We start from the raw sequence: 24,787 nt of genomic DNA, 5'->3' as shown, positions 1-24,787 counted from the left end.
TTACCACAAAATATTTTTAAAAAAAAACCTTTTCAAATGAACAATAAACAGAAATATCATTGCACAAAAATGTACATTCTGCATACCTTGGCCCCTGCGATAAATTGGTAACTTAACCAGGGCCTCTGGCCAAAGTCAGCAGGGATAGGGTTTTATTGGTTGCAAAAGAAAAGTGACGTGAAAACCAGTTTCAGTCTAAGCAGCTGCAAACCATTTTGAGATCACGCTATTGACAAATTCTAAGAACACATTTCACATTTCTTGTTTGTTTCACAGTCATCACTGCTCCTGTCAGGGAGCGCTTGCGTTCATTTTTTCCTGGCAGCTGTCCCAGAGGTTCAGCAGTCTGTTGTCCTTGTTGGCACAGAAGTCGGTGAAGTCCCTGAGGAGACGGTCAGCGAGTCTCTCGTCACCCAGCACTCCTGTCCTCCAGGCCTTGGTCAGCATGGTGTTATACGCCCAGTAGTAACCAACTCGCTCCTCACCTCCCAACGCTCCCTGACTATTGGAGGTGGTGGAGTTCCTGCGTCGACGCTGCTGCCCGCTAGAGTACTTCCTCTTGGAGTATGGAAGCTGCATAAATACTGTGCCTGAAGAGAAGAGGACAAATTGAAATACTTCCACAACACAAGAGGAGTAGCTTGACTTTTTGATGGGACAAACCTGTTACGTGGATGTACTGGGGTTTATTCTCAGAGGGGAAGTTAAAGGCAGAAGCAGAAAACTTGTCATGAACAAAGCCAAATCTGCAGAGAGCACAGTCACACATTTCAGTGTCGTCAATGGATAAACAGCACATCAGAGATCAGACGTATAGCCTTGTCCCACTTAATACTTCATAAGTATTTGCAGGATGTAAACTCAGCAGTAGTTTAAGCTGGAAAAAAGGGGAAAGTGTTCTGACCATCAGTAGATAATATGTGACCAATTGGGGGATGCACACATTTAAGGCCTCTTACAAGGGCCTTAAAAGAAAGTGTAAATTTTCACTGAATCCTGTTCATCAGTTTCTGTATGGACTGTGTGGATGTAGATTCACCATTCCTTGTCACACAGATGGACAACAGTAACTGCACATGCCTTGGCAAGGGCATAACAAGGTCAAGGTTATGAGGAAATGAATGAACTGAAGGGCCAGATTTACAGTGAGGAGCATAAGTATTTACTCCCCTTATGATTTTGCAGTGTTAGAGACATTATCTAAAAAATAAAAAAAAATCCGGAAATCACGTTGTATGATTATTCAATGATTTATTTGTATGTTACCGGGGGTTCATAAGTACTGTATTTTCACCCAATGAGAATCAGCAATAATCATGACTCTCAAAGAGCTGTCAGTCCTCCTTAAAAAAAAAATCCACCTTCACCCCATGACTAACCACCCAAACACCACCCCTTTGAGCTCATTAATCTAATCTACCTAATTAAGCTAATCTACCTCGGACTGGGGCTCCATGTAAACTCTCTCCTCATCAGGCATCACTCACGATGAGGAAATCAGCCCAGAACTACACGACAGGAGCTGGTCAACGACCTGAAGAGAGCTGGAACCACAGTTTCAAGGGCTACTGTCGGTAGAACACTACGGCGTAATGGTTTAAAATCATTGCAAACAAAGGCTACTGCACTAAATATTAGCACTGATTTTCTCATGGGTACAAATACTTATGAACCCCCAGTTACATACAAATACATCATTGGAAAATCATACAATGTGATTTCCGGATTTTTAAAAAAATATTTTTTTAGATTATGTCTCTAACAGCGGAAATGCGTCTATGATGAACATTTCAGACCTCTCCCTATTTTCTAAGTGGGAGAACTTGCAAAATTGCAGGCGGTGTAAATACTTATGCTCCTCACTGTAGGTAGCTTGTTAAAATGCTTGGTTAAAACACGGTGACGTGTACAGTTGGTGTCTTGAAACTAGACGCTAAAAATAAAAAGAGAATTAAGGCTTATAAAACTATCACACTGTATGACAACAATAAAATAATAACAGGGGTGATAGATTCTCTACATAATGTCTCTTAGTATTCCCAATGACTGAGGTAAAAAAACGACTCCAAAGATTACTGGTCAAGATAGAAAACCCATCAAACAACACCAACCTGTAGAGTATGGCCTCCTGAAAGAGCTGCATCCTGTCCCAATAGGTCTCTGGTTCGAACCCTATTGGATGGATGAAGACAAACACAATTTAGCTGCTGGACATACCCACACATCAACTCATGAGATGAATTCTGTACCTTCAAACAGGTTGTCACTGCCATTCTTCAGCAGACACTGGATGTTCAGAGGAATGAAGAGTTGGGCCCTCAGTGGATCTCCATACAGGTAAGATGTCAGAGCGAAAGGGACCTCCAGCACGGGCACCAACAGGAAACCACATGATGCTGCCTTCCTGTGCCACCCTTGAACCTGAGGTGAGAGCTGGTTAAAAGCCGACCTCAAACATATTTTCCTGCCGTTTCCTTTTGCAAACCTACAAGATGAAACTGAGAAGGCACTGATTATTTTTATGCCTAGGCTTTAAAAAAGTGACTGATGACAGCTAAAGCCTCAAAGTGGAAGCCTCTGCATTAATATTAGCAGAACGTATCCATGTCTGTCCAGATTCATATGAAATACACCATCTATTGAAAGTAATGTATACTATCATAGTTAGAATGGAAGTTATCAGCAGGTTAACAGGTTCGAAGACGATCTATACAGTCTCAGTTTCAACATGAACATCCATTAATCCATCCATCAACAAGAACATAATAGCCTGATACTTTTCTGTGTCTTAAGGCCTCTGAAATCGGTGCGACCAGTTACCATCTCGAAGAGCACTGCAGCAGTGACAGCCATCCAATGCAGCTTGATCTCAAAGGCAGTGTTAGGGGAGAAGTTTCCGTGATAATAACAGCTGCACCATTCAGTTCGGTCGCTGCGGTTGTTCACGTCCACGTCCAGAGTCGCTGTTTTCTGCTCTGGGACTGTGGCAGCTGGAGGGCAAAATAGAGGGAGGGTGGAAGGTGGAGAGATAGGAAGACAAGAAGCACAGGAGGTAAAAAAAAAAGGAAAGATGGATGCAGGATGGGAAGGCAGACGGAGGAGTGACAGCAGAGTTGATGAGTGCGGACTGAGATTAGATGGGTTTTAGTAGGATGGAGGCTTTAGAAAGAGTCTGAATTATGAAACTGGATTTATTGTAAATCTGTGGGTCGATCTGGAGCAGGCCGTCTATGCTCGCAAGCCATCAAACCTGACTGAACTATAGATGTTTTATAAAGAGAAATGGTCCAAAATACCTCCATTCAGAAACTCATTAGAAGTTAAAGGAAGCGTGTCAGAGCTGCTATTTTTGCAAAAGGAGGCTCTACTAAATACTGACGTGATTTTTAATGTGCCGGGGTGCCAAACGTTCTGCACCTATCTAATTTTGTTTTCATACATATCGAACATCATCTGTACAATAAACTTGGTTTCACTACAGAAATATTACTGTGTCCATCAGTTTTTTGACGGATTAAAATGAAGATGCTGATCCCAGGGTTCCTATACATTTGAAATTTTAAAATTCCATATTTTTCCAGACCTAGAAATTTATAAAAATCAAATTCCATACATTCCCATATATGCATGGGAACCCTGTGCTCCAAAACCCAATTGTTTATAACTGAAAACCGTGGTAATTGCCAGGGGAGCCCAAACCCTTTCACACCACATTCATAGGTGAAACATCTTCAACCATCCTAAAGCAAGTCCAGCTGATTCTGTTCTGCTCTTCCTGATTGCTCTCATCTATCTATCATCTATCTTTCCCAATCACACGATCAGTTAGCTTTCTTTCTCCAGTTAGCCTGCTAACATTCATCTACGGCTTCACAATGCCCGCTCAGCGCAATCCATGATTGACCAACACAAAATAGCTACGTCACCACGTTGATTTTTGACTACTTCGGGTGCGCTTGGTTTATAATACCAATACATTTGTTTTCATATGTTTGGTATGAAGTCTGATTTTATTGTTTTATGGTGAAATTTCCACGGGTTCCTGATAGTAAAGGTTGAACGTGATAAATGAACTGTACAGCAGTGGCAGTAATGAGAAGCCAATGAAGCAACAGAGTGGCAACATACTTTGTACTGAAAGGCATGAAGGCATGGAGGAGGGCGACAGTTGAGGACACTGCACACCACAGCACCACTGACCCACAGCCACTAACGCCACAGCATGCACCGACACCACGTACCTACTGCTCCTGCATTATTTGCACAGCACTGATTGGATGGGGAAAAAACTCATGGCACCAATATGGTGGGATACAACTCTAGAGGAGACACTAGTCATGCACTACTCAGTAGGAAACACACAACCAGCCGTTTAATGCAGATCATCATTGCAGTGCATTGCCATGATAGCTGAATCCAGGATCTCTGTCACACAACATGAGACGAGGATGATGGATACAGATTATGTCATGAAACAGGAACAGTTCTTTGGTGTGAGATGGAAAATGATGGATTTATTTTAACTACAGTAGGAACAGCAAGCAGGATGCCTGAAAAGTTAGGGCTCATAATTTTCTGTTCAAACCCTATTTTAAAACTTTATGGACTCATGCTGCTTATTGCTCATTAGTGATTATCCATCCGATCGATTCACTTCACTTCATCTCAGAAACAGTGTTTCAAAAGTGAAGGCTCATATAAGGGTACCTTCAAATAATGAAACACACAAACGCATCCTCTCTGTTCTGTGTGACAAAACACTGGAGCCACACTACCCCCTGACAGAGACTGTTGTATGATCTGCATCAGACTGGATGCAGGAGGAGATTGTTGCTCCTCTGCTGTGCGAGCTGGGCTGGAAGGATTGGGTGCTGGGTGTACCTAGCAATGCAGCAGCCTGGCTGCGTCCTCCGAAGCTGCGGCTGAAGGAGCTGTGCCTACTTGCGTAGGAAGCTGGTCGACTAGGCAGCCAAGGCAGGAGGAAGGCCGGGAGATCGCAAGGTCGCTGCTCATCCAGCACGAAGGCCACTTCAAACCACTTCCTCTGAAAAAGGGCAAAGTCCTCCACGGCTGCAGTAGACCAGCCTCCGGATGCCACTGGAGGAGGCTGGGATGTCAGTCCTGCAGAGGACAGGATATCCAAGAACATCCAAGAATGTCATGGCAATGTCCCTGGAAATCTGTACTTGATTTACTTCAACATTAATTCTAGATATGTACTGTAGATATGGTCTAAGGAAGTGTGTGAATGGGTAATAACAAAAGAAATTGCATTGCCTTTGAATACATGTCAAAAGCATTTACCATCCTTCTCTCCCACAATCCTGTAGAAGTAGAATCCGTAGATGAAGGTGCGCATGGCATCTCCAGAGGCGTGGGCCACCAAACCTTCATCCAGCATTTTCTACCAAAAAAAGACAGGGGATAAAGACTTCCCTCGTTGTCTAGGATGATTATCGGGAGACACAGCTTTAATTATTTCCTCCTGTACTCATCCGCTGGCTACTCCACTGATTTTGTTTCCCATTTGCAAGCACTGTGCTTTTTTCTTCAAAAAAATGCTCTACGATGTCTACCGGCTGTTTTCAGTTCGATCAGCTGATTTCGTGTTTATACCATTTGGCCACGGAGTTACGTTCAGCTGACTGAGAAAGTGCGTCCATGACAAATTAAAAGTTATATATATATACAGTATATATATATATATGAAATATCAGGATGAAAAACATGAGAAAAATAAGAGAGAAATACGTCGTTACAAAGTCACAAATTTGGGGCAATGCATTTCAAATACAGTGTTGTTGGACATCTGCAAACTGTGTGAAATGAATTCAAGTTAACCTGCATGACATCTACAGCCATCCCCTTTGTGGCCACGCCCTCCACGCTGTTGACCAGCCAATGAACGACCTCTGCACTGATGAAGCAGTTGAGTGGCAGACCCTTCTGCTCTGGGAGCAGCTGTATACCTGTACTGCAATACCAGAGACACACAGTATAATTGTGTAGAATTCATTCCAAACCAAAAATATATCGAATGCATTCACATTTTACTCAAAATATTGTCAAAACATAAAAAGTTGAGGACAAAATTGACTGCCAGCATATCAAGACCACAAAACACACAAGAGTATATATTACACAGGATGTTTGATGGCCTCCAGGATCTCCAACAGTGATGAAGAACAGGACAGAGAAAGGGCCCCTGCTGCCGACTGCCCACTGCGAACAGATCAATGATCAGTATTTAACCACAGGTCACCGCTCATGCAGATCATCAGTGGTTTATTATTCCAAACAATGCCTTTGGAAAAATCAATGGTAAGCATACTTGCAGCAGCTTTCCTACCCTTGACAGCCAGAACAATTGCCTTTAACTTAAAAAAGCTGTATCATATGTGTTTCTTTGCATGTTTTCCATCATAAGCCGTGTGTGTCATGTCCAAAATATCCGTTCAAAACACAATCAGACTACAGTAGCGTCTTCCTTGACATATTACCCATCTCCTGTCTGCCTTGTGCTTGCGTGAGAAAGTAATAGCCCGGAAAATACAGTAATATATTTAATCTGTGTTAAAGCATCCAATTTCCATCATCACAAAAAAAAGTGAATTCAAATTTAATGTACAGTATATATGGGTGATTTTTGGAAATAAAAAGCAACAAGTCATACATGCTTGTATGACGCTGTGTTATATGGGACTCTCTCTGAGGCACATTACATTACCTGGTGTCTGTGCTGCTGCTGCTGCTGCTGCTGGCTGCAGTCTCTCCTGCAGGCTGCGCTGCAGCTCCAGATGTTCCTTTATCTGCAGCGTCACTGACTTCAGCAGACAACTACACAGTCAAAAGGATGGAACCACATGAACCATTCCAGGCCGCATTTTTAAGGATTTCATCCAACAACAAATGTCCAGTGCTCTACAGTTATGCAGACGGTTTTATTTGTCTAGTGTTGGGATACCTGAGATCTCTGCAAGCACATCAACCCGGTGGAGAGGGACGCTAACAGCAGTGGCAAGTTAAATCCTTTGTTGTGGTTTTGAGACTTCTACAACATAAGTTCTTTTTTTTAAATTAAAAGGTAACCTCTTTCCACTGATGTAGTTTCTAGTGACAAAGGAATTGTGTTTGATCACGAGTACGTAACATTTTTCAAACTGGAATTTTTTTATACTGTGAATAAAATGGACCGAGACCCTCAGAGACTGATATCTGACAACCTGGACTCAAAAGGTGTGACAAGTGACAGCATATGTTTGGCTACTTTTACCGACCCACTCCTGACATCATGCTCAGAGAAGGTTATCGGTTTCAATGAGTCCAGTTGTGACACTGATCTTGTTAGTTACACCAGGATCACACACACACACACACACACACACACACACACACAACACACACACTACAGGCAATTCCGAACGGCCAATTAACCTGAAGCACATTATTTGGACGTGGGAGGAAGCCGGAGAACCCGGATAGAACCCACACAGACACGGGGAGAACATGCAAATTCCACACAGCTGGACTCAAACCCGGGACTGCCTTGCTTCGCGGCGACAGCGTTACCCACTGTGCCGCCCGGCATGAACAATAAATCATTCAGTTTTTTTGTTTAAAGCATAATTACTATGTGTAAGTGGTAAAAGCAGTTACTGGAGCCTGTTAAATAAGCATGTGACTTGATCCTCAAACAAATATTGAAAACCATTAATAACTGGAACTGATTATACATTAAATCTGAAAGGCAAATAAATTCACTGTTTATATCTGAAAAGTTTAGTTGTGGGAAAGTGCAAACAGCATGAAGGCCATAGACGTATTATAGATCAAATGTGATGCTGGTGTATGAGCACAAAACGTCACTGCCTGTCAGCAGGAACTTAAGTAACGCATTCAATGAAATGGAAATGAATGGGATGATGAAAGTAAAAGCGCCATGTGGGTCCAACATAGACTTAATATGTTGCTAGACACCATGCTCATGCAGCAGTGCAGAGTAAGATGAGATAGAGCAAACACAAACAGCTTAAGGAACATTGTTACTGACCTGAGAGTGATACATGTAGGAGGAGCGAGGGCTACGTATAAAATCCAAAATAAAGGCAGCGTCCTGTCAGCATACAGGAAGAACATAATCCAGGATAAAACACCCAAAGCTCAGCAACAGGGAACAGTGGTGTGAAGGAAAGGCAGGAAGGAGAGAAAGAAGAGCCCCACACCAAAGCACTAGCATATAATAATTTTAACCTAATATTTATAGTTGATCATGATACATTCAGTGTCAGTTCATCATGAATTAAAGCACACAATGTATTCTCATGGACACATATGGAACGGACACTCACCTTACGGGGACTGTCTACATATGTGGGAGCTGTAGCAACGATTGAGGAATCACTGACAGCGGACAAGGGCTTAGCCAGCTGCTGCTCCTCCAGTGTTCTGAGAGGAAGGAGAAACGGTGTAGTTCACATTAAAAATTTATGGCTCCCAAGCAAACATCTGAGCCTGTAGTCCCAGGACAGACTCACTTTTGGTTCTGCTCCATTTCCAGTAGGACCGATAAGGCGGAAGTGCCTTTTTTGCCTTGTGGGGCCAAAACAGGCTCCATAGGATAGGAAGGGATAGGACTGGTGACCTGCAGCCCTTTAATTGTTGTGCCCTTCTGCTGTGGAAAAACAGAATATCCATTGTAGCATAAAAATGACGAAATACATTGTTTTCGTATGTACCTGTTGTTGTTTTTTGGCAGGATCAAGCAAAAAATTAATAAATTAACATTGCAGCCAGCAGTGGCAAATATCAAGCTAATTAATTTCCATCACAGGAAGATATAAGGCATAGTTGTCATGTGCTAATTCTGAACTTAACTCATTACAACAAAATTCAGTTTTGAGACATAATCACAGTTTTCATTAAATGATTTATTTACAAACATGATAAAAAACTAAGTGAGCCTCACCCTGATGATCCTGTCGGAGCGATGGCGACGTCGAATGCGGTTGAGGCCCTCCAGGAAGCGGATGAAGCCATCTAACAGGACCCAATCCCCACTGCCCATCACCCCAGTACCTGCCCCGTCCCCGTAAACATCCCAGCGCCCCTCTCCGTCCGCTACTTTTCGAGCTCCTCCGGCTGGCAGCAGGAGGAAACGAGTCCTCCAAAATTTCAGAGAGTCAATCAAGCTATGGGACAGAAGAAATAGTGTGATATCTGATAGTGGTACTCATTCCAATGTAATCGCGTTTAATACCTTACAACAATTATATCCATGTATGTCTCGTATAAAATGAGCCTGTACCTGAAGTCTTCAGAGCCAGCAGAGCAAATGTACTGGTCTAAGTAGTTCCACTTGTATTCTTCAAGTCTCTCGTGACCAAACTCCACCCAGCAGGACACAAACTGAGTGTCAGAGTGTGGAGGACAAAGGCTGTAGCTGTACTGAATCTGAGCAGACTCATATGGATACCTGAAATACCAACACACAGCTTTCAGGTTGCTGGAGCCGTATTAAATTGTACCGGTAGAATATATCTCACAGGGACTTTGTAAAATATACTTTACTTGATTCAGTCAGTGTGTTATCGTAAATAATGGTAAAATTATAAGCATTTATATATAACATTTAATACAAGCTACTGAAAAAACTTATTATCAAGATGGGGTAAATAGCCACTCATTCAAAGATATTTACATTTATGTGAGCAATTAAGTGGTTTCAACTTAAAAAAATTAAAATGCACAATCGTGAGTGAAGCAATCGTCACGTTGAATACTGAACATTAGAGGTACACCTGACTGCAGCTGGATAACTGACAGGACTGGTCTAACAACTTGGACTGTGTGCACAAGAAAGGGCAGAGTAGAAAATACTTCCTTAAGAGGAAGTGCTCTGAAAACCTTTGGATGTTCTACCAGTCCATAGCGTCAAGTGTGCTGTCCGACGCCATAGTGTGTTGGGGTGGTGTCGCAAGGAAAAGGAATATTGATCACCCGAACGGACTCATCTGTAGGGGTGGTTCTGTGGTAGTCAGACCCGAGTCTCTGTGGAGACGGTTCTGGAGAGGAGGACAATGTCCAAGTTGGGAGCAATTTTGGGAAACACCAGCCCCCTGAAGGGGGTGGGAGCAAAGTTATTGACCTGCAGATCCACTGTAGTGGAACTAGGGTGTCATTTGCTCTCTACTTATGTTTGCTTAGGTGTTTTGCACTCATATTTAGGAACAGTATATGCTTGGTCTTATGTGTTTGTCCAGCTATGAATTTATATGTTCTCGGTTGTGCATCTGTGCTGTGTATTTATCTTGTCTTTGTAGTGTAGTAGTTTTCTCTATATCTATCTATCTGCAAGGCACATCATTATGATGTTTCTCATGGACAGTAGCTTGGATTAAATGACCTGTAAGAGTCTGGTCTTCAGTATGGTCCTCTCTCTGGTGTTTAGCTTTGCTGGTCTTTTATTCACGTTCACATTTGTGTGGCAACCTGCTCCCCCATGTGCCTGAAAAGTATTCCACAGCCATAAATCTAATGGTGAAATAGAATCTTTGGAAACCACTGCTTTAGGTCATCCCATTGGCTTTTTAATAGGAGGATTTTTTTTTCTGTCTAGCAGTTTGACAGTAGACTTTTTGGTGCACCGAATTTTCATATGGGATGGGGCACTTACAGGTCACATTACAAAGTATGTTCCTCTGAAATGCTTTCACCTATCTGAGACGTTCAGTGTGACAAAAAAAAATATGATTATTACTCTGCAGCATTTGTGTTTCAACTTGCCAGTGTACTCACTTGGGCAGGTAGCGAGTAACGGTGATTATTTTGTCCTTCAGACAAACTTTATGAAAGGTCCGTCCCATGCTGAGCCAATAAACAGTCTCCTCCTCCTCTGCTCGACGCATAGACACTAGACCTGAAAACATCAGACGACACACAACCACCTTAGCTTGACGTGCTTGAGAAAAATATCTATTTAATAGACCCAGAAATGTATATTCTCAAATATTAAATATCAAATATCACAGTATCAAGTATCACAAATATGGATAGATTTCACAGTACATAGGCATACATGTAAATGCAGTTGGTGCTTTCTAGTTCCCATGGAAACTTGGTGGCAGACAAACAGCAACACTAATTGTCACAAACCATCTTCTTGATGCAGTCTGGGCCGTCACCCAGGATCTGTTTGCCAAAGGAGACCCTAGCAGGAGCATAAAGCCCCTGACAGCATAGCTCCTGGGATCATTCGAACACTCAGACTGCCCCACCACGATAAGGTGGCAGCTCTCAGGGGAGAAAAAGAAAATTAACATGATCCAATCTAACCTAACTCTGACTGAAAAGCTCACCAATGAAGGATGAGTCACACCTACTGATGATATGTGAAGCAGAGAGCTGAGCAGCCAATGGAATATGAAGTGAAATCCTATCCTATATCACATGTGTCAAACTTAAGGCCCGGGGGACACATGTGGCCCGCCACATTATTTTATGTGGCCCGCGAGAACATATAAGGTCAGAATGTCTAAAAAAAAAGTAGGTCAAAAGCATGCTTTGACCAAAAATCACATTACCCAAAATTCAGTACAGTAATTAAGCCCATTTTAACTTTGACAGAAAACAAAGTTAATGTCTTTATTTTTCTTTATTCGCTTGGATAATTTGATCCTTGATCGATGGAGTTCTGTGGGTTTCATAACCTGACTAATTAAAAGGATTTATGTTATAACAGAGAAACAAGAAACTTTTTTTTTTCTCAGTAACTGTAATGTTTATAACTTGAATAAGTAATAACTTTAGAGTTATTTAACTTTAAGGATTAGTTACATTTGTTTTACATTACTTTAAGTTACATTTAGTCACATTTATAAGTTACATCTGGCCCTTTGAGGACAGTCGTGATGCTGATGTGGCCCTTGGCAAAAATGAGTTTGACACCCCTGTCCTATATGATGACCCACACTATAACATATCATAACAACACTTTTTCAGATATAGTAGTAACATTCAAGTGTAAACACCATTCACTCCAATACAAGGAATATACGGACAATCAGAATGGAGTATAGTATGCCTTCTTTTACCTCTGGTGTACAGAGGACTGCTGCCAAGAGGAGTAGCCACTGAGGGCTGTGCTTTCTTGTTATGTGTTTGGACAATGATCTGATAGCCCTGCATCAACCTCTGACAGATAAACTCCTCAAACACCTGAGACGCACTCATCACTGGGGCTTCATCTTCCCTCCTAGGAACAAAAACAGAAGCATGAAAACTGATGAATTCATAAGTGGACTGAAGAAGGAGAGTTTGTTACTGACAACACATAATTAAATGAAATTCTGCCTGCATAGGAAATCAAAGAAATAAATCTCAATTATGTAATGTAACTGTAAATATTAGTTTTAAATTAAACTACGCCATATATACTTCTAGACCTTTTAAGAAACTTTGTTAAGTATCAAGCACATGCAAGACATTTATTTCAGTTATTTGGGGAGAAAGCTACATTTTGCTGTGACACTCCAGAAATGTTTGCCGAGACATACTCACCTAATTCAACGTTTCTTTATATTTTAATCAATGCCTTTCTCTTGTCAACTTTACAGGCGTGGACATGTGACTTTATGAGTAGTTGTCAGTTGCAAACACAATGTGACTAACTGTATTGACACTGCAGACATAATATTTCCTACCTTTCCATGTCGCTGTGTGGGAGCAGATCGTAGCAGCCCTCAGTGTAGTCATTCTGTAGGGTCTGGCGATCCGGGAAATAGTCAGTTGTGAGGGGAAGACAGGCTGGCGTGGTCAGTGACTTCCAGTCCACCCCCACTGTGCAGCAAAAGCTGGGCACTGTCGGGGGCGCAGACAGAAGCAGGGCTTCAGGGGCACACACACACACACACACACACACACACACACACACACACACACATACACACACACACAATCCCCACAGCAAAGACAAATGCAATGCATGTATCCAGAATATGGTGGTACATGATTGTGGGGGCAAGAATGGACACAGAAAGGAAAGGAAGATGTGGGGTGATAGGACAAATGGGGAGGGAAGGAAAGATGAAGATGTGAAAACATAAATACAAAAATAGGAGAGGGGGGGAAGAAAGAAATGAGAAAGGTGTTACTTTTACTGGCCTCATCACCCCTGCTGGTGATTCCTGAGGGGCTGTATTTGTGCAACATTGATCAGACATGCAGATTGTGGCTCTTTGGCAGTCAGTCTGTGATAACCGTTTCTCACAAGCAAATTAAAAACGTGTCATTAGCTCAGAATTGGTGAGAATTGTACAGTGACCAAATAGAGAAATCACATCATGCAAACTTTGAGAATCCATTAACTGATTTGCTCCAATGAATCACCAAATTAAAATCAAAAACACTAAATATACGATACACACCGTCATGCAAGAAAAAACATGTACAAATAAGAGTTATTGGAGGCATAAAATTGTAGGGGAGAGAAATCATTGGAGGGATAATAACTTTCATTTAATTGTGAGAATCAAGAAGAGACCAGGAGACAGAGAAGGAAAAGGCTTAGAGGGAGAAAGTGAGAATAAAAATAGAGGAGCCAAGGGGAAACCCCAAACCACACAACCTGTAAGAGTTAATACCTGTAACCATGGAGACAGGTACCCAATGGAGAAACCTGCTTGCCAAAGCTCAATAAGCCCTTACGAGTCAAAGACACAGCTGCTGGTTTATTGTGCTGATCAGTTTGGTGATTCATCCCACTGCCACAGTTTTTCAGTGTAATGTACGTGTTGCTATGGTAAAGACAAGATGAACTCACTCGGGTTGGCACTGCTGGAGGAAACATCTTCAGATGATGAGCCGCGGTTGGTGAGAGGACCTGCATATACATCACAGTTAAAACAAATAAAAAGACATTACCAATATTCTTAATCAAAAGTTTTATTTCAAATAGTGCTTTAAACTGTAAAAGTTAAAAGCTTTCGCAAATATTCTTGTCTGACAGTCCAAAGACTTTTTCATTGTCAAATATAACATTTTTGTTTCATTTGAGCATCTCACTATCGGAATAAACATCATACTGAGAGGGGAAAAACCATCTATGTTGTGTGTGTATGTGTGTGTGTGTGTGTGTGTGTGTGTGTGTGTGTGTGTGTGTGTGTGTGTGTGTGTGGTCGAGTGAGAGAAAAAGAGGAAGCGGAATCACAAATATTTAACATTTAACAGTATTTTTGGTGACAACTTTAAACAGATGTTCAGGTATATTTATTCTGCAAAACTACAGATTCTCAATTAGGGGGGTACACGCTCCAAGGAGGCGTGAAGAAGTGCCTGGGGGAGGCGATATTGTAAACGGTGAAAGTGCTTTTTGATTGGCGTACCAGAATAAAGTATAATTGTACATTTGCTACTGTAGGTGGTGGATTCTCTTTATCGTACACATGAGTGTTGTTTTGCTGAACATTGTTGATCATTTGTTGTTTGAGTGAATATTTGGCTGAAAGAATGGCAAAATATAACTGCAGATAATTGGAATATTAGTGAGTTGTCACATCACCACTGTTGCTGCTCCCTGGACTGCCAGTCAACTCCTCCATCCCTCCAACAGTGTAAAGTCCATTCTCTGCGATTTGTCTCGAGATTGTACGCCTTCAAGAGAAAGACAAACAAAAGCACTTAAATCAGAAGATTCTTCACGGGGAACTTTTATTTAGTGTGGTAGGTAAATCTAACCTTCCTGTGGCTTCATGATAGGCCAACTCCAGCAGCTCAGCAGAAGTGTGGGCAGGGTCTCTCAGCTGGCTGCCCTGCAGTTCAGTCATGTTCTGTCTGGTCTGGTGATGGATCTGGATTGCCTCTCCAGATGGTCCTGCACAGTAACATTGACAAATGCAGAAAATTTCATCATATACAACATTAATTATTTTATAGATTCTTTGGTTTAACTGCATGAAGCATCCCATTAGCTTTTGCTCAAGTGAATAGACTGAACTGATGGTGGTAATGTAGATGATGTCAGTCACAAAATATACTATGTCAGACAAAAGAATTTGCTAATCTGCTACAAATTTGAATAATTTCCTACCAAAGTAGAATGCAATCGAATAATGAAAGTACTGTAATTCCACAAAATTTAATTTCAATAAAGGTACGTAGTCTTTGTCAGAACAAAATTAATCAGCACAGTTGCAGCTTAGCTCTGATCTCAGTCCAGTCTGTATCAGTATTATTTGTTATCTCTAAAAAGAGCAATAATTTGCAAAAAATAAAACTTCAGCTACAAGCAAGATATATAACAGCAAATATTTAAACATAATAGTCTCTATGAAATGTATTTTCAGAATAATACAACTTCATGAAGCCAGACCCTCCACAAAGTGTGATCATAATGATTTTATTGCTCTTAACACAATCTTATCTCTTGACTTCTACTTTAAGCAACATTAAGTATTGCCCAAGTACAGAGAGTATATAGATATATTTGAGCTTTTTTAACTCTTTTCAAGATTTCCTAAATCTGTAGATAATGTTTGTCATTTAATTTACTTAAAAAATGTATTTTAAATATACAGACTTGTTAAAAATACATTGAAGAAAAAAAAAGTTCTCCATTACAATTAGAAAACAAAACATGCCATCCTTTTGTAACATGTTTCTGAAAACACTTCATTAAACTTGTGCTGCTCTGAAATTAGCTGTTTGTTTCAAATTTATTAATTTTTTGTGAGACTTTGCCCAAAGTCTTTCTTTCATGTGAACCTGATGCATCACCACTGTGATCTTATTGTTGGTGTTGAATTTACACCGGTCCATCACCACCTACTGTCCTGATGTGCTTCAGTATTTGCAGCCCTTTTTATTTGGGCGGCAGTGGCTCAGCGGCAGAGCTGGCGGTAGAGCGGGATGTCCAATGTTCCAAGATCGGCGGTTCAATTCCCGCTCCCACCCAAAAACACCCTGAGTGTGAGCTGACAGTCGGAGGTGTCCGCTCACCTCCAGAGCACTGTCGAGGCACCCTTGAGTGAGGCGCCCTTGAGCGAGGCGCCCTTGAGCAAAGCGCAGTCCCCCTCACAAGCTGCTCATTTGGATTCACTAACATACTAGAATATACATTCTTAATTTCCCTTTGGGGATCATAACAGTATGTTAAAAAAAAAAAAAGTTTTCACAAAAAACCATTGCTGTGCATAAATGATGCCAAAGTGTAGGCAAATATCACAAACTACATTAACAATAATTCAATGTACATGAATACACATACATAAATACATACAAAAATATTCTGACCGCATGAAGGAGTGTGTTCACACAGAACTGTGTGTCTTCTCACCAACAGGAAAGGTGTGCATCCAGCGCCTCCGGTTCGATGTGAGCTTCATGGGCATCCTGGATGGAGTAAAGGGATTGATGAGTGCCCTCTGAGGGGTGTAACCTCCTTGACGGATGTGCAACGTTGATTCAGCACTCCCAACTGTGAACCTTCCGGGCGCACTGGAGTCCCTCTGAGAGTCCATCATCTTCTCCAGCAACTCTGAACATCAAACAAGACAATGGAAAAGCAAAAGTTTTATTACAAATCCTTTGCATAAATGTATCCCCATGGCTCTGGACAAAGGACTTACCTCTGGTGCTGGTGTATCCTAGAGAGCTGCTGACTTCATACTGCGTGGGAGGAACACGGGGTATAAGCAGCATGTTGGACACAGGTCCCAGGCTGTCGTCAGAGGCCAGGCTACGCTGTTCCTCAGGGCCTCCAGAACGAACAGGCGGGGACATGCCTAAACCTCCGATGACGTCCACCGATCCCCAGCTCTTCCTCCCACTTGTCTCTTTGTCTCGACCCATCCTGAAAACACATTTAAGACTGTTAAATGAAAAAAAAAATGCTGAAAAATCTGTTCTCTGTATTTTAAGGGGAAAGTGCAATGGGATACCTGAAGTTGGTGCACCTCTGAATTCGTGAAGGACCAGGTAATCTGAAAACCTGAGCATCATAAGCTTCGTAGTCCACCTGTATAGGCAGGCTGTTCTCAGACTCCTTTGGAGCACAGAGAGCTGAGCAAGGTAGTGAGGAGGAGAGTTGAGGTAGAAGAAACAGTTACTGTGAAATGGTAACTTCAGCATGCTTACTACATCCCTGATGATCGATCACCACAATAAGATGTAATCGTACCATATCATGATAACCAGCAACCCAGCATGCTAATAATTGTTAACAAGCAGTAACAACAAGGGATTGCTGAGGCTGAATGTTAGCAGTTCTGCCATAATTATATGGTTATAAACTGTAAAATGATTATGGTCATAATCAACTTACTGTGCTCCTTGTTGCTTTTAAATTTCTCTGCGTGAAGCTAGGTAGAATGGTGACATAAATGATAAAATAAACATAAATCATTTAAAACCTCTTCAAATAAAACTGCAGTGCTGCTTAAAACACAAATGCACCTTGTGTCCAGCAAGTTTGATTCGAGGGGTGAAGGAGCTGCAAGAATTCTGACTCTTGGAGGTGTAGAAACTGTGAATGTTAAAAATGAAATACATCCAAGCACGTAACAGATCAATCACTTACACTTTCTCATATAATTTGAGACCATCTTTATACCCATCAGTCATTGCCTTGCCTGTGGTTGATCCAGTGAGGAAGGTTGTAGTCATCTCCTACACAAGAGTCTCCAGGGGTCACCCTGCTGTGCAGCTTCAGACAGAAAGACAAATCAGTAACCAAAAGGTGCACAGCCTGATGTGCTTATAGAGAGACTAAAACTATGTGTTTGTCACCTTGAATAGTGGTACCGCATGCAATGGCTGCTCTCCCATACACACCAGGTCTACCCCAATGCCTAAAGATGAAGATGCATCATGAGCATCATTACCACAAAACTTCTCCATTAAGAAGTAGACCAGGTCAGTTGAGCATGTGTTTGTGCTGTAACACTCACCGTTGTCAATCATACGCTGCTTGGTGAGAATCATAAGCAGGCGGTCAACTTCAAACACCCCCACGCCAGGAGTGATGACCACTGACATCTGGCCAGTGCGGTCAAAGTTCCGGTTGATGTAGTGTTTGTCAAATACTGAGGGAGAAGGGATTGTTGGAGTCAGTCAAAGACTTATTTAAAATGACTGATCATCTCTCTTGATTTGCTGGCTCAGCAAAGTCCTAAACTTAGCCAGACACCTGACCAAGAATGCCGTCTTTCTCTGAGAACAACTGTCCTCTGGCATTAGACTTACCATTGAAGGACAGATTAATGGCTTCCAGGTAGTTCCCTTGTGCAGCAGTTGAGTTATAACCAACAGGAAAACCATCTGGAATTGAAGTAAATAAACAATTGCATTACAAAAGGTACATGATCCACAGATTTTTTAGTCACCCAGACGCTGTGCTAGTTTTCTACCTGCTTCTTTTAGTCGCACCAGGACAGAATACTGGATGAAGAGTTTCTTAATTGTGACCAATAAAGTTGTCCACTCATCCCGTCTCTCATTCTGAGCCACAACCCTGATCCAAAGGACACGCAAGAGGCAACAGATTTCAAGTGTATTCAGAGGAGCTGGCGGTCAAGTAGATAATTCAAGATAGATAGAAACAATTACCGGTAGAAGTCTTCATAAAAACGTCCCTCATGATCCTGTCTGATCGATCCTCTCAGAATCTCAGGAAATTCATCTGAGAAATACACATTGATGATGATGAATGTGTTTACATGCACCATGATTTACTGTGTCGAAAAAAAAGCTCACCAATAGTTTTGGCATTGTAGAACGTGCGTGAGAAAAGTACGACAGTCACCTCATGACTGCAGTTCTTCTCCTGTTTAAACATTTGACGTGAAATCATTGTGACAACAACGGCTACAGCAAACACATAAATATGACCAATCACAAACCTTCCACTTGGCGAAGAGGTCAGACATGAAACCACTTACAGCTTTCTCAAAGTAGAGATCACCTGAGAGCACAGCGTTCAAATAACACCTTATCCTCCACACATCATGACAACAGCATGAATAACATGTAATGATTTAATAAATCATTAAGATTTATGTAATTTTTAAAATTATATAAATCATAGTGTTTCAACTAACCATAGATGTCAAAGTCCCACATCTCACAACTCATCTGGATAAAAATGTACACCATTGCAGATGTGGACCTGAACACCACCTGTGTCACAAATAATTTAAAAGAAATGGTCATGAAAAAAGACAAATAAATAAATTAAATAAATTATACAGGGTAATGGTGTCCCACCAAGCACTACATCTTTCTGTCTACCCATCTGTCTACCTATCACCCCAGACCAAGCTAGTCTACCAGCATTAGATGCCTTAGTAACTAAAACAGAACTATTCTGAACTCACTTCATGGAGTCAACTGGAAATCAGTCAAACCCCCTGGAATAAGTCTGGCTTATTTGATAAAGTCCCTTCTCTTACCCTGGTGTCTTCGCTGATGTAACCACATGTGACTTTCTCTCCTTTCACCCAGAGTTCACTGGCCTGGGCTCTAGAGAATGAAATATCATTAGAATTCTTACAGTGTCTACAGCTACTACATTAAAATGCAGTCTTAACATCATGGTGCACGGAAAAAACAAGGAGCTGCTGAAATATATCTTTCACAGAATACGAGCTACTCTGCCAGTCAGGGAAATGTCACCAGAAACAGTACAGAAGAACATTAAAATATCCACAAAACACCACAAATTTGAGGATTCGGGTCAGGTTTTACACCTATTTCTTTAATTGTGCTGAAAACATTGTCTCCCCTTTTCCCAGAGACGCATGCATTAATTTGCATTTTAAAGTGAGGCCCGAACAAAACTGATCAATAGAGTTGAAGGCGGAAAATTACAATGCCAAGTGTGAATTGAATTGAGAGCTGTCCACAGCCAGCACCATTGCTGGCAAGAGGCTCATAGATATCACATGGTCCCCATTCAAGTCACTCAAGCTGGCCCACTTCATGGCGGTCACAAACCATTTGATTTTCATTTGACAAAGGTCCAACCGTGCTTATCATCTTAACAATACATCTGGCTAATGATTCTCAAACGCAGGTGAGTGCTCTAAAGTAAAGATGTCTGTGTCAGCACTAAAAATGCCAATGAGTCCTACACTTTTACCCACGTCCGGACAAACAAAGAACTTCATTATTTAGATTAATGAACAGTGGCAATTAAAGAATATTACAATCTGATGCAGCAAAATGAAAAACACCAAACCTTCCAAACAAACGTTGAATAAATATTGCTTTGTTAATTGTCTTTTGTGTTCACTTAACTTTGGCATTACCAAATTAAAACAAGAACCAATGGAGTCACAGACTGCAACATCCCTCAAAACCCCTGAATTCAAAATTTTACCCCTTACCTACTTGCATAGGTCAAAGATCAAAGCTAGTACTCTGACCTACTAGCACTGATCAGAGCACTTTTATCTATGGTCTCACTCACTCTGGCCCCCCTCGTCTTTCTATCTCATCCGGTTCCTGAGTGCACAAAAGTTGAAATTTGACCTTGACCTAGTTTTCTCAAGGTCAAGGTCATCATCTCATTTCCATCCCCACTGCCGCAAGAGGAATTTGTTTCTTGTTTCATCTTTCTATCTGCAACGGTTGCGAAGATATTTGGTGAACATAGGAACGGACGAACGAACACACCAACACTGACAGTTACAATACATCACCGCTTTGAAGCAGGATGTAATAAAATAGCTCACTCCAGATTTCCTGGTTTTAAAATCAAGTTCAGTAGGAGCATCTATAATTGAATAGTTCAGCTTACAGAATAAAATGTATGCTTAGTACCTGATTCCTGCAAACTCCACTTTCTGCGTCACATAAGCACACGTGCTCACCTGGAATCAAGATTGAAACAGTTCAGTGCTCATGTGAATATTCTATTAAACATTATACCCAAACATAAACTTTCACATGCCCCACCAAACTCTTCTTCAGTCTCCACATATCTCCTCTGCCGATGTACTGGTCCTTGAAGGTCAGCTCCACCAAGTCCAGCGTTACATCCTGTCAGAAAACCCCCCCCCCAAAAAAAACCATAAGAGATGTTGTTCAACTGACAAAAGACAGAAGCAGACGAGTGGCAATGAATGTACCTTTGGATCAACAATGCCAACTGTGACATCCTGGTAAGCACGCAGTCTGAAGACTTGTGCTACAGTCTGGTCCACACTGATTGTCTCTGCATAAAACAAAATATCCTCAATAAGCAATGAAGTGAAAATTTGTTTAAAGGATTATATATGGCCTCAAACTTCTCAGCAGTTTTGAGGAGTGTTCTCTCTCGATAGAACCTGTTTATATCTATGAGTGTGTAGCGTGATGTCGATCCAGCTATTAATTTGTAGGACAATTTTCATTGGTTGCTGTGAGTGCTGCAGTGTTCTCGTTTGTGTGCGTCCTTGCGTCTTTGATGCACATTTTTTGACAGGGACGCACGATCGTCTGACAGCGTGTGTCCCTGGGATGCAAGCTTTAAATACACTTCCATTCAATAAAAATATTCGCAATTTTTCCATTTCTCCACTTCCATTTCGCACGAGTGTCTCGTCACGAGACTCACCTGCTTGATTCTGCCTTATTAAAATCGACCAAACAGTAACACGACGTCGCTGCATTGAGAGCGAGGAGTGAGCATAAGCTGTGCCTTATTCTTAGAGTCCTGTTGGGTTTGTTTGTCTATTAAAGCGCTTTGAAATGCCTGCTGATGTGATTACGCGTTATACAAATGAAAATTGATTGAATGATTAATACCATATCTAGATGCAAAAGTTAGAGAAAAACCAAGTGACAATGACATCACCTCTTTATTTCTAAAACAGTTTTTTAATGACTAGCAGGCTTTAACAATTTGATGAAAGTAATACATAATCTTCCTGTTTTTTCTTTTTACTTAGTTATGAAACCATTATTAATAAAATCATTTAAATTAGCAGTTTGTTTATGTTTAGTTTTTATATTGTACTATTGGCAAAACTCAATCCTTGCGTACGCTTCTTCCATATATTCTGCTATTAATTTTGGGATAGGATGCACACATTTTTCTTGAAGCGCCTCCCAGGGATGCACAACTTTCTTGAGGTAAAATGAACTCTGGTGCTACATAGGTGAGTGCCTTTTTTTTTTTTTTTTTAATGTTTGTGGATGTTTTCTTGCTCTTTTCTGTTAGAGTTAAACAATCACAAAATTGAGTAAGTAGGTTTTACTTGGCATACATGTCATTTGGGCCATCATATCTTTACTGGGCTAGGTAACGAATGAGAATTAGGATTTGGGTTCAATATACCGGTAAATATCATTACTGTAGTAGCAGTGGTCAACCCTTTGAGGTGACTGTGTTTTCTTTTAATCCAAACTGAAGTATTGAAATACAGTGAATATGTTATATTTGTATTTACCTTTCTGAAGATCCTCTTTTAGGCTTTTCACTTGCAGGAGGAGAGGACTGAGGATCACAAGAGACAATATTGAGGCTCAATAGAGGATCACTGAGAAAATATGAATGATTAATTAAAACGCTCTAAAAATACTGTACTCCTCACTGACACTTAAAAATGGATGCAAACTCACCTGTATTCATCTGTGGGGTGCGCAATCTCGATTATATCCCGTAGACTAATTTGAGGGAAGACTTTTGGGTTGACAACCAACTCATCATCTGCCCAAAGGAAACATTCACTTGAAATAATCTGACAGATTTCAAATCTTCGTCACTAATATCTCAATTTAGGATAAGTGAATTTAGATGTTTGTCTTACCGCTTCCACCGAAACCTTTCTTGTGCAGCACAAGTTTATAAGATCTATTAGGTTTCATGTTGAATCAGCTGTGGGGACTAAATGCATTTCAAACATAAGACCACCGATAGTTAGCTGATGTCTTGCACTCAATTCTATGAACTAGTGTGAAATACATTTGTTTAATCTGATATTAATTTTTATACTCTTGTAAAATTGCATAAAGCTTTCAATCTGTTGGACGAGATGAGCTAAATAACCCGACACTCGACGTGTAATATATCGTGTGACAACTTACTTGCAAGTCAGTCAATACATTGTAATGGTATGATAGCAAAAACTGTTCCTGTTCACATTCCGTTTGGAACAAATCGGCTGAAACTTCCCTGGGATGTTGGCATAAAGTTAATTTCCCTGACGGAACCTTCTTAAGGGATCAATAAAGTTCTACTCTACTCTACTGTAAAGCAGCTTTAGCATGTAGCTAACGAGAGAAACTAGCTATGCGGCTAGTGTTCGATAACCTTGAGCCTGATGTCACGATAACTATTGTAAAGCGACTAAATCCATATAACTGAAATATAGCGGAACCACTGTTCCAAAATATTGCTGATACAGCAAACAGCAGCTGGCTGTACTGTATAACTAGATCACACGACTCACACTTCCTTCTTTACATGGACATGTGTGACGTAATTGGTCCGTAGCAAATCAAAGAGTTTCGTTGTAGTGAAATGGTTCACTGGAGTAACATCCATGTTCGCTTCTCTGGAGCGAAAGGCATGTTTCCTTCTGTGCAACGACCTCTACATTTTCAAAATATTCTAAATCAGTGGTCCCCAACTCCCCCGGCACGTGGACCGGCACCGGTCCGTGGGTCATTTGGCACCGGGCAGAAAGAAAAATAATTTACATTACTTCCGTTTTATTTATTTCGGAGTCTGACAGATGTTTTATTTTGAAAAGTGACGTCTGTGCGGAATGACACAGAGACGAATGCATCCATCTGTATCTCTCTTGACTGGTCTCGGTCACGTGACAGGTTATCAATCCACACAATTAAGCGCCCACGACAGCGCCAGTGTTCTGGATTAAAATCAAGGCAGATTATCCTGAGATATCCCAAAAAGTATCGAAACGAGTAGACCGGACATCTGGAACTCACTTCAGGTGTCATTGTCTCCCGTTACCCCGACATCAGCGGTCCCCAACCACTAATTCTCATTATTATTATTAGATTGACTTGTTCACCCTTTTATTGGAAATGAGCAGTATTTGTCCTATGTTGAATGCACTGATTGTAAGTCGCTATATTTCAAAATAAACCTCATCAGTGCAGTCATTTTAATCGAGTTTTTAATATAATTATTTATTACAATTATTTCGTTTACAGAGATATTGATTATCAATTTCTGAAAAAAAGTTTGTTTATTGTCTGTTGATGTCTGCATTTTACATAAAACCACTGAGGAAGATTTATTATTAGACTACAGCTGTCCTGGCATCATTAACGATTATAGAGCAAATGAAGCAAAAAAGGTTGTGGACTGCTGCACTATACCATTAGGGCTGCTCTCCTTCTCTTTCGTCCTCATTGGGTTGTTCTCCTTTCTGGATCTTGTGCGAACCGTCACAAAAGTCCAGTCAGGATATCCATAGGTTTTCAGCGCCCCTTTCAGTTGTTGGTGTTCTTTTACCTGGTCTGAGTACTGGTTGGTAGCTTGTCAACCCTGTTTTACAGGGTCCTGATGACTCCAAGCTTGTGCTCCAGTGGATGGTGAGAGTCAAAAAACAGGTACTGGTCTGTGTGTGTTGGTTTCCTGTATACCCCAACATTCAGACTTCTGTCATCTTTTATGCAGACCTCACAATCCTCTCTGGTGAACTTCATGTTGCTGTCCACCGAGTTGATGTGTTGATGTGTATTTTACATCATTATGATTATTGTGTGTGGAGTTTGATTCTGATGATGATGACGATGGTGATGATGACGATGGTGATGATGACGATGAGGATGATTTATCATT

The 24,787-nt window shown here is 41.1% G+C and overlaps 1 protein-coding gene across 5 annotated transcripts; it reads right to left on the bottom strand.

Annotated features, from left to right (window-relative positions):
• Positions 1–273: 273 nt before the first annotated feature.
• On the bottom strand, positions 274–23,437 carry depdc5 (DEP domain containing 5, GATOR1 subcomplex subunit). 5 transcript variants are annotated; one of them, XM_068339842.1, is made up of 43 exons: positions 23,059–23,437; positions 22,782–22,858; positions 22,594–22,681; positions 22,422–22,468; positions 21,120–21,205; positions 20,947–21,030; positions 20,812–20,861; positions 19,440–19,509; positions 19,089–19,167; positions 18,891–18,952; positions 18,745–18,814; positions 18,598–18,670; positions 18,399–18,502; positions 18,235–18,309; positions 17,940–18,074; positions 17,779–17,840; positions 17,622–17,695; positions 17,446–17,515; positions 17,315–17,351; positions 16,932–17,052; positions 16,620–16,843; positions 16,328–16,528; positions 14,731–14,866; positions 14,555–14,646; positions 13,817–13,876; positions 12,699–12,882; positions 12,090–12,250; positions 10,795–10,915; positions 9,305–9,472; positions 8,966–9,188; positions 8,535–8,671; positions 8,349–8,445; positions 8,051–8,113; positions 6,728–6,837; positions 6,142–6,222; positions 5,842–5,974; positions 5,305–5,404; positions 4,882–5,121; positions 2,821–2,990; positions 2,250–2,421; positions 2,112–2,172; positions 664–746; positions 274–590 (listed from the first exon to the last, which is right to left on the bottom strand). In XM_068339842.1, exons 2-43 carry the CDS (start codon positions 22,837–22,839, stop codon positions 292–294), a joined length of 4,761 nt encoding a protein of 1,586 aa, XP_068195943.1. In that variant the 5' UTR covers positions 22,840–22,858; positions 23,059–23,437; the 3' UTR covers positions 274–291. The 5 variants fall into 5 exon arrangements, with proteins under 5 accessions (XP_068195943.1, XP_068195946.1, XP_068195944.1 ...); XM_068339845.1 differs by having other exon boundaries at positions 4,942–5,121; XM_068339843.1 differs by having other exon boundaries at positions 8,535–8,668.
• Positions 23,438–24,787: the final 1,350 nt, after the last annotated feature.

Source organism: Antennarius striatus, chromosome 18 (genome assembly GCF_040054535.1).
Source record: "Antennarius striatus isolate MH-2024 chromosome 18, ASM4005453v1, whole genome shotgun sequence".
NCBI classification, from domain to species: Eukaryota; Metazoa; Chordata; class Actinopteri; order Lophiiformes; family Antennariidae; genus Antennarius; species Antennarius striatus.
This window is presented reverse-complemented; position numbering and strand designations above follow the sequence as displayed.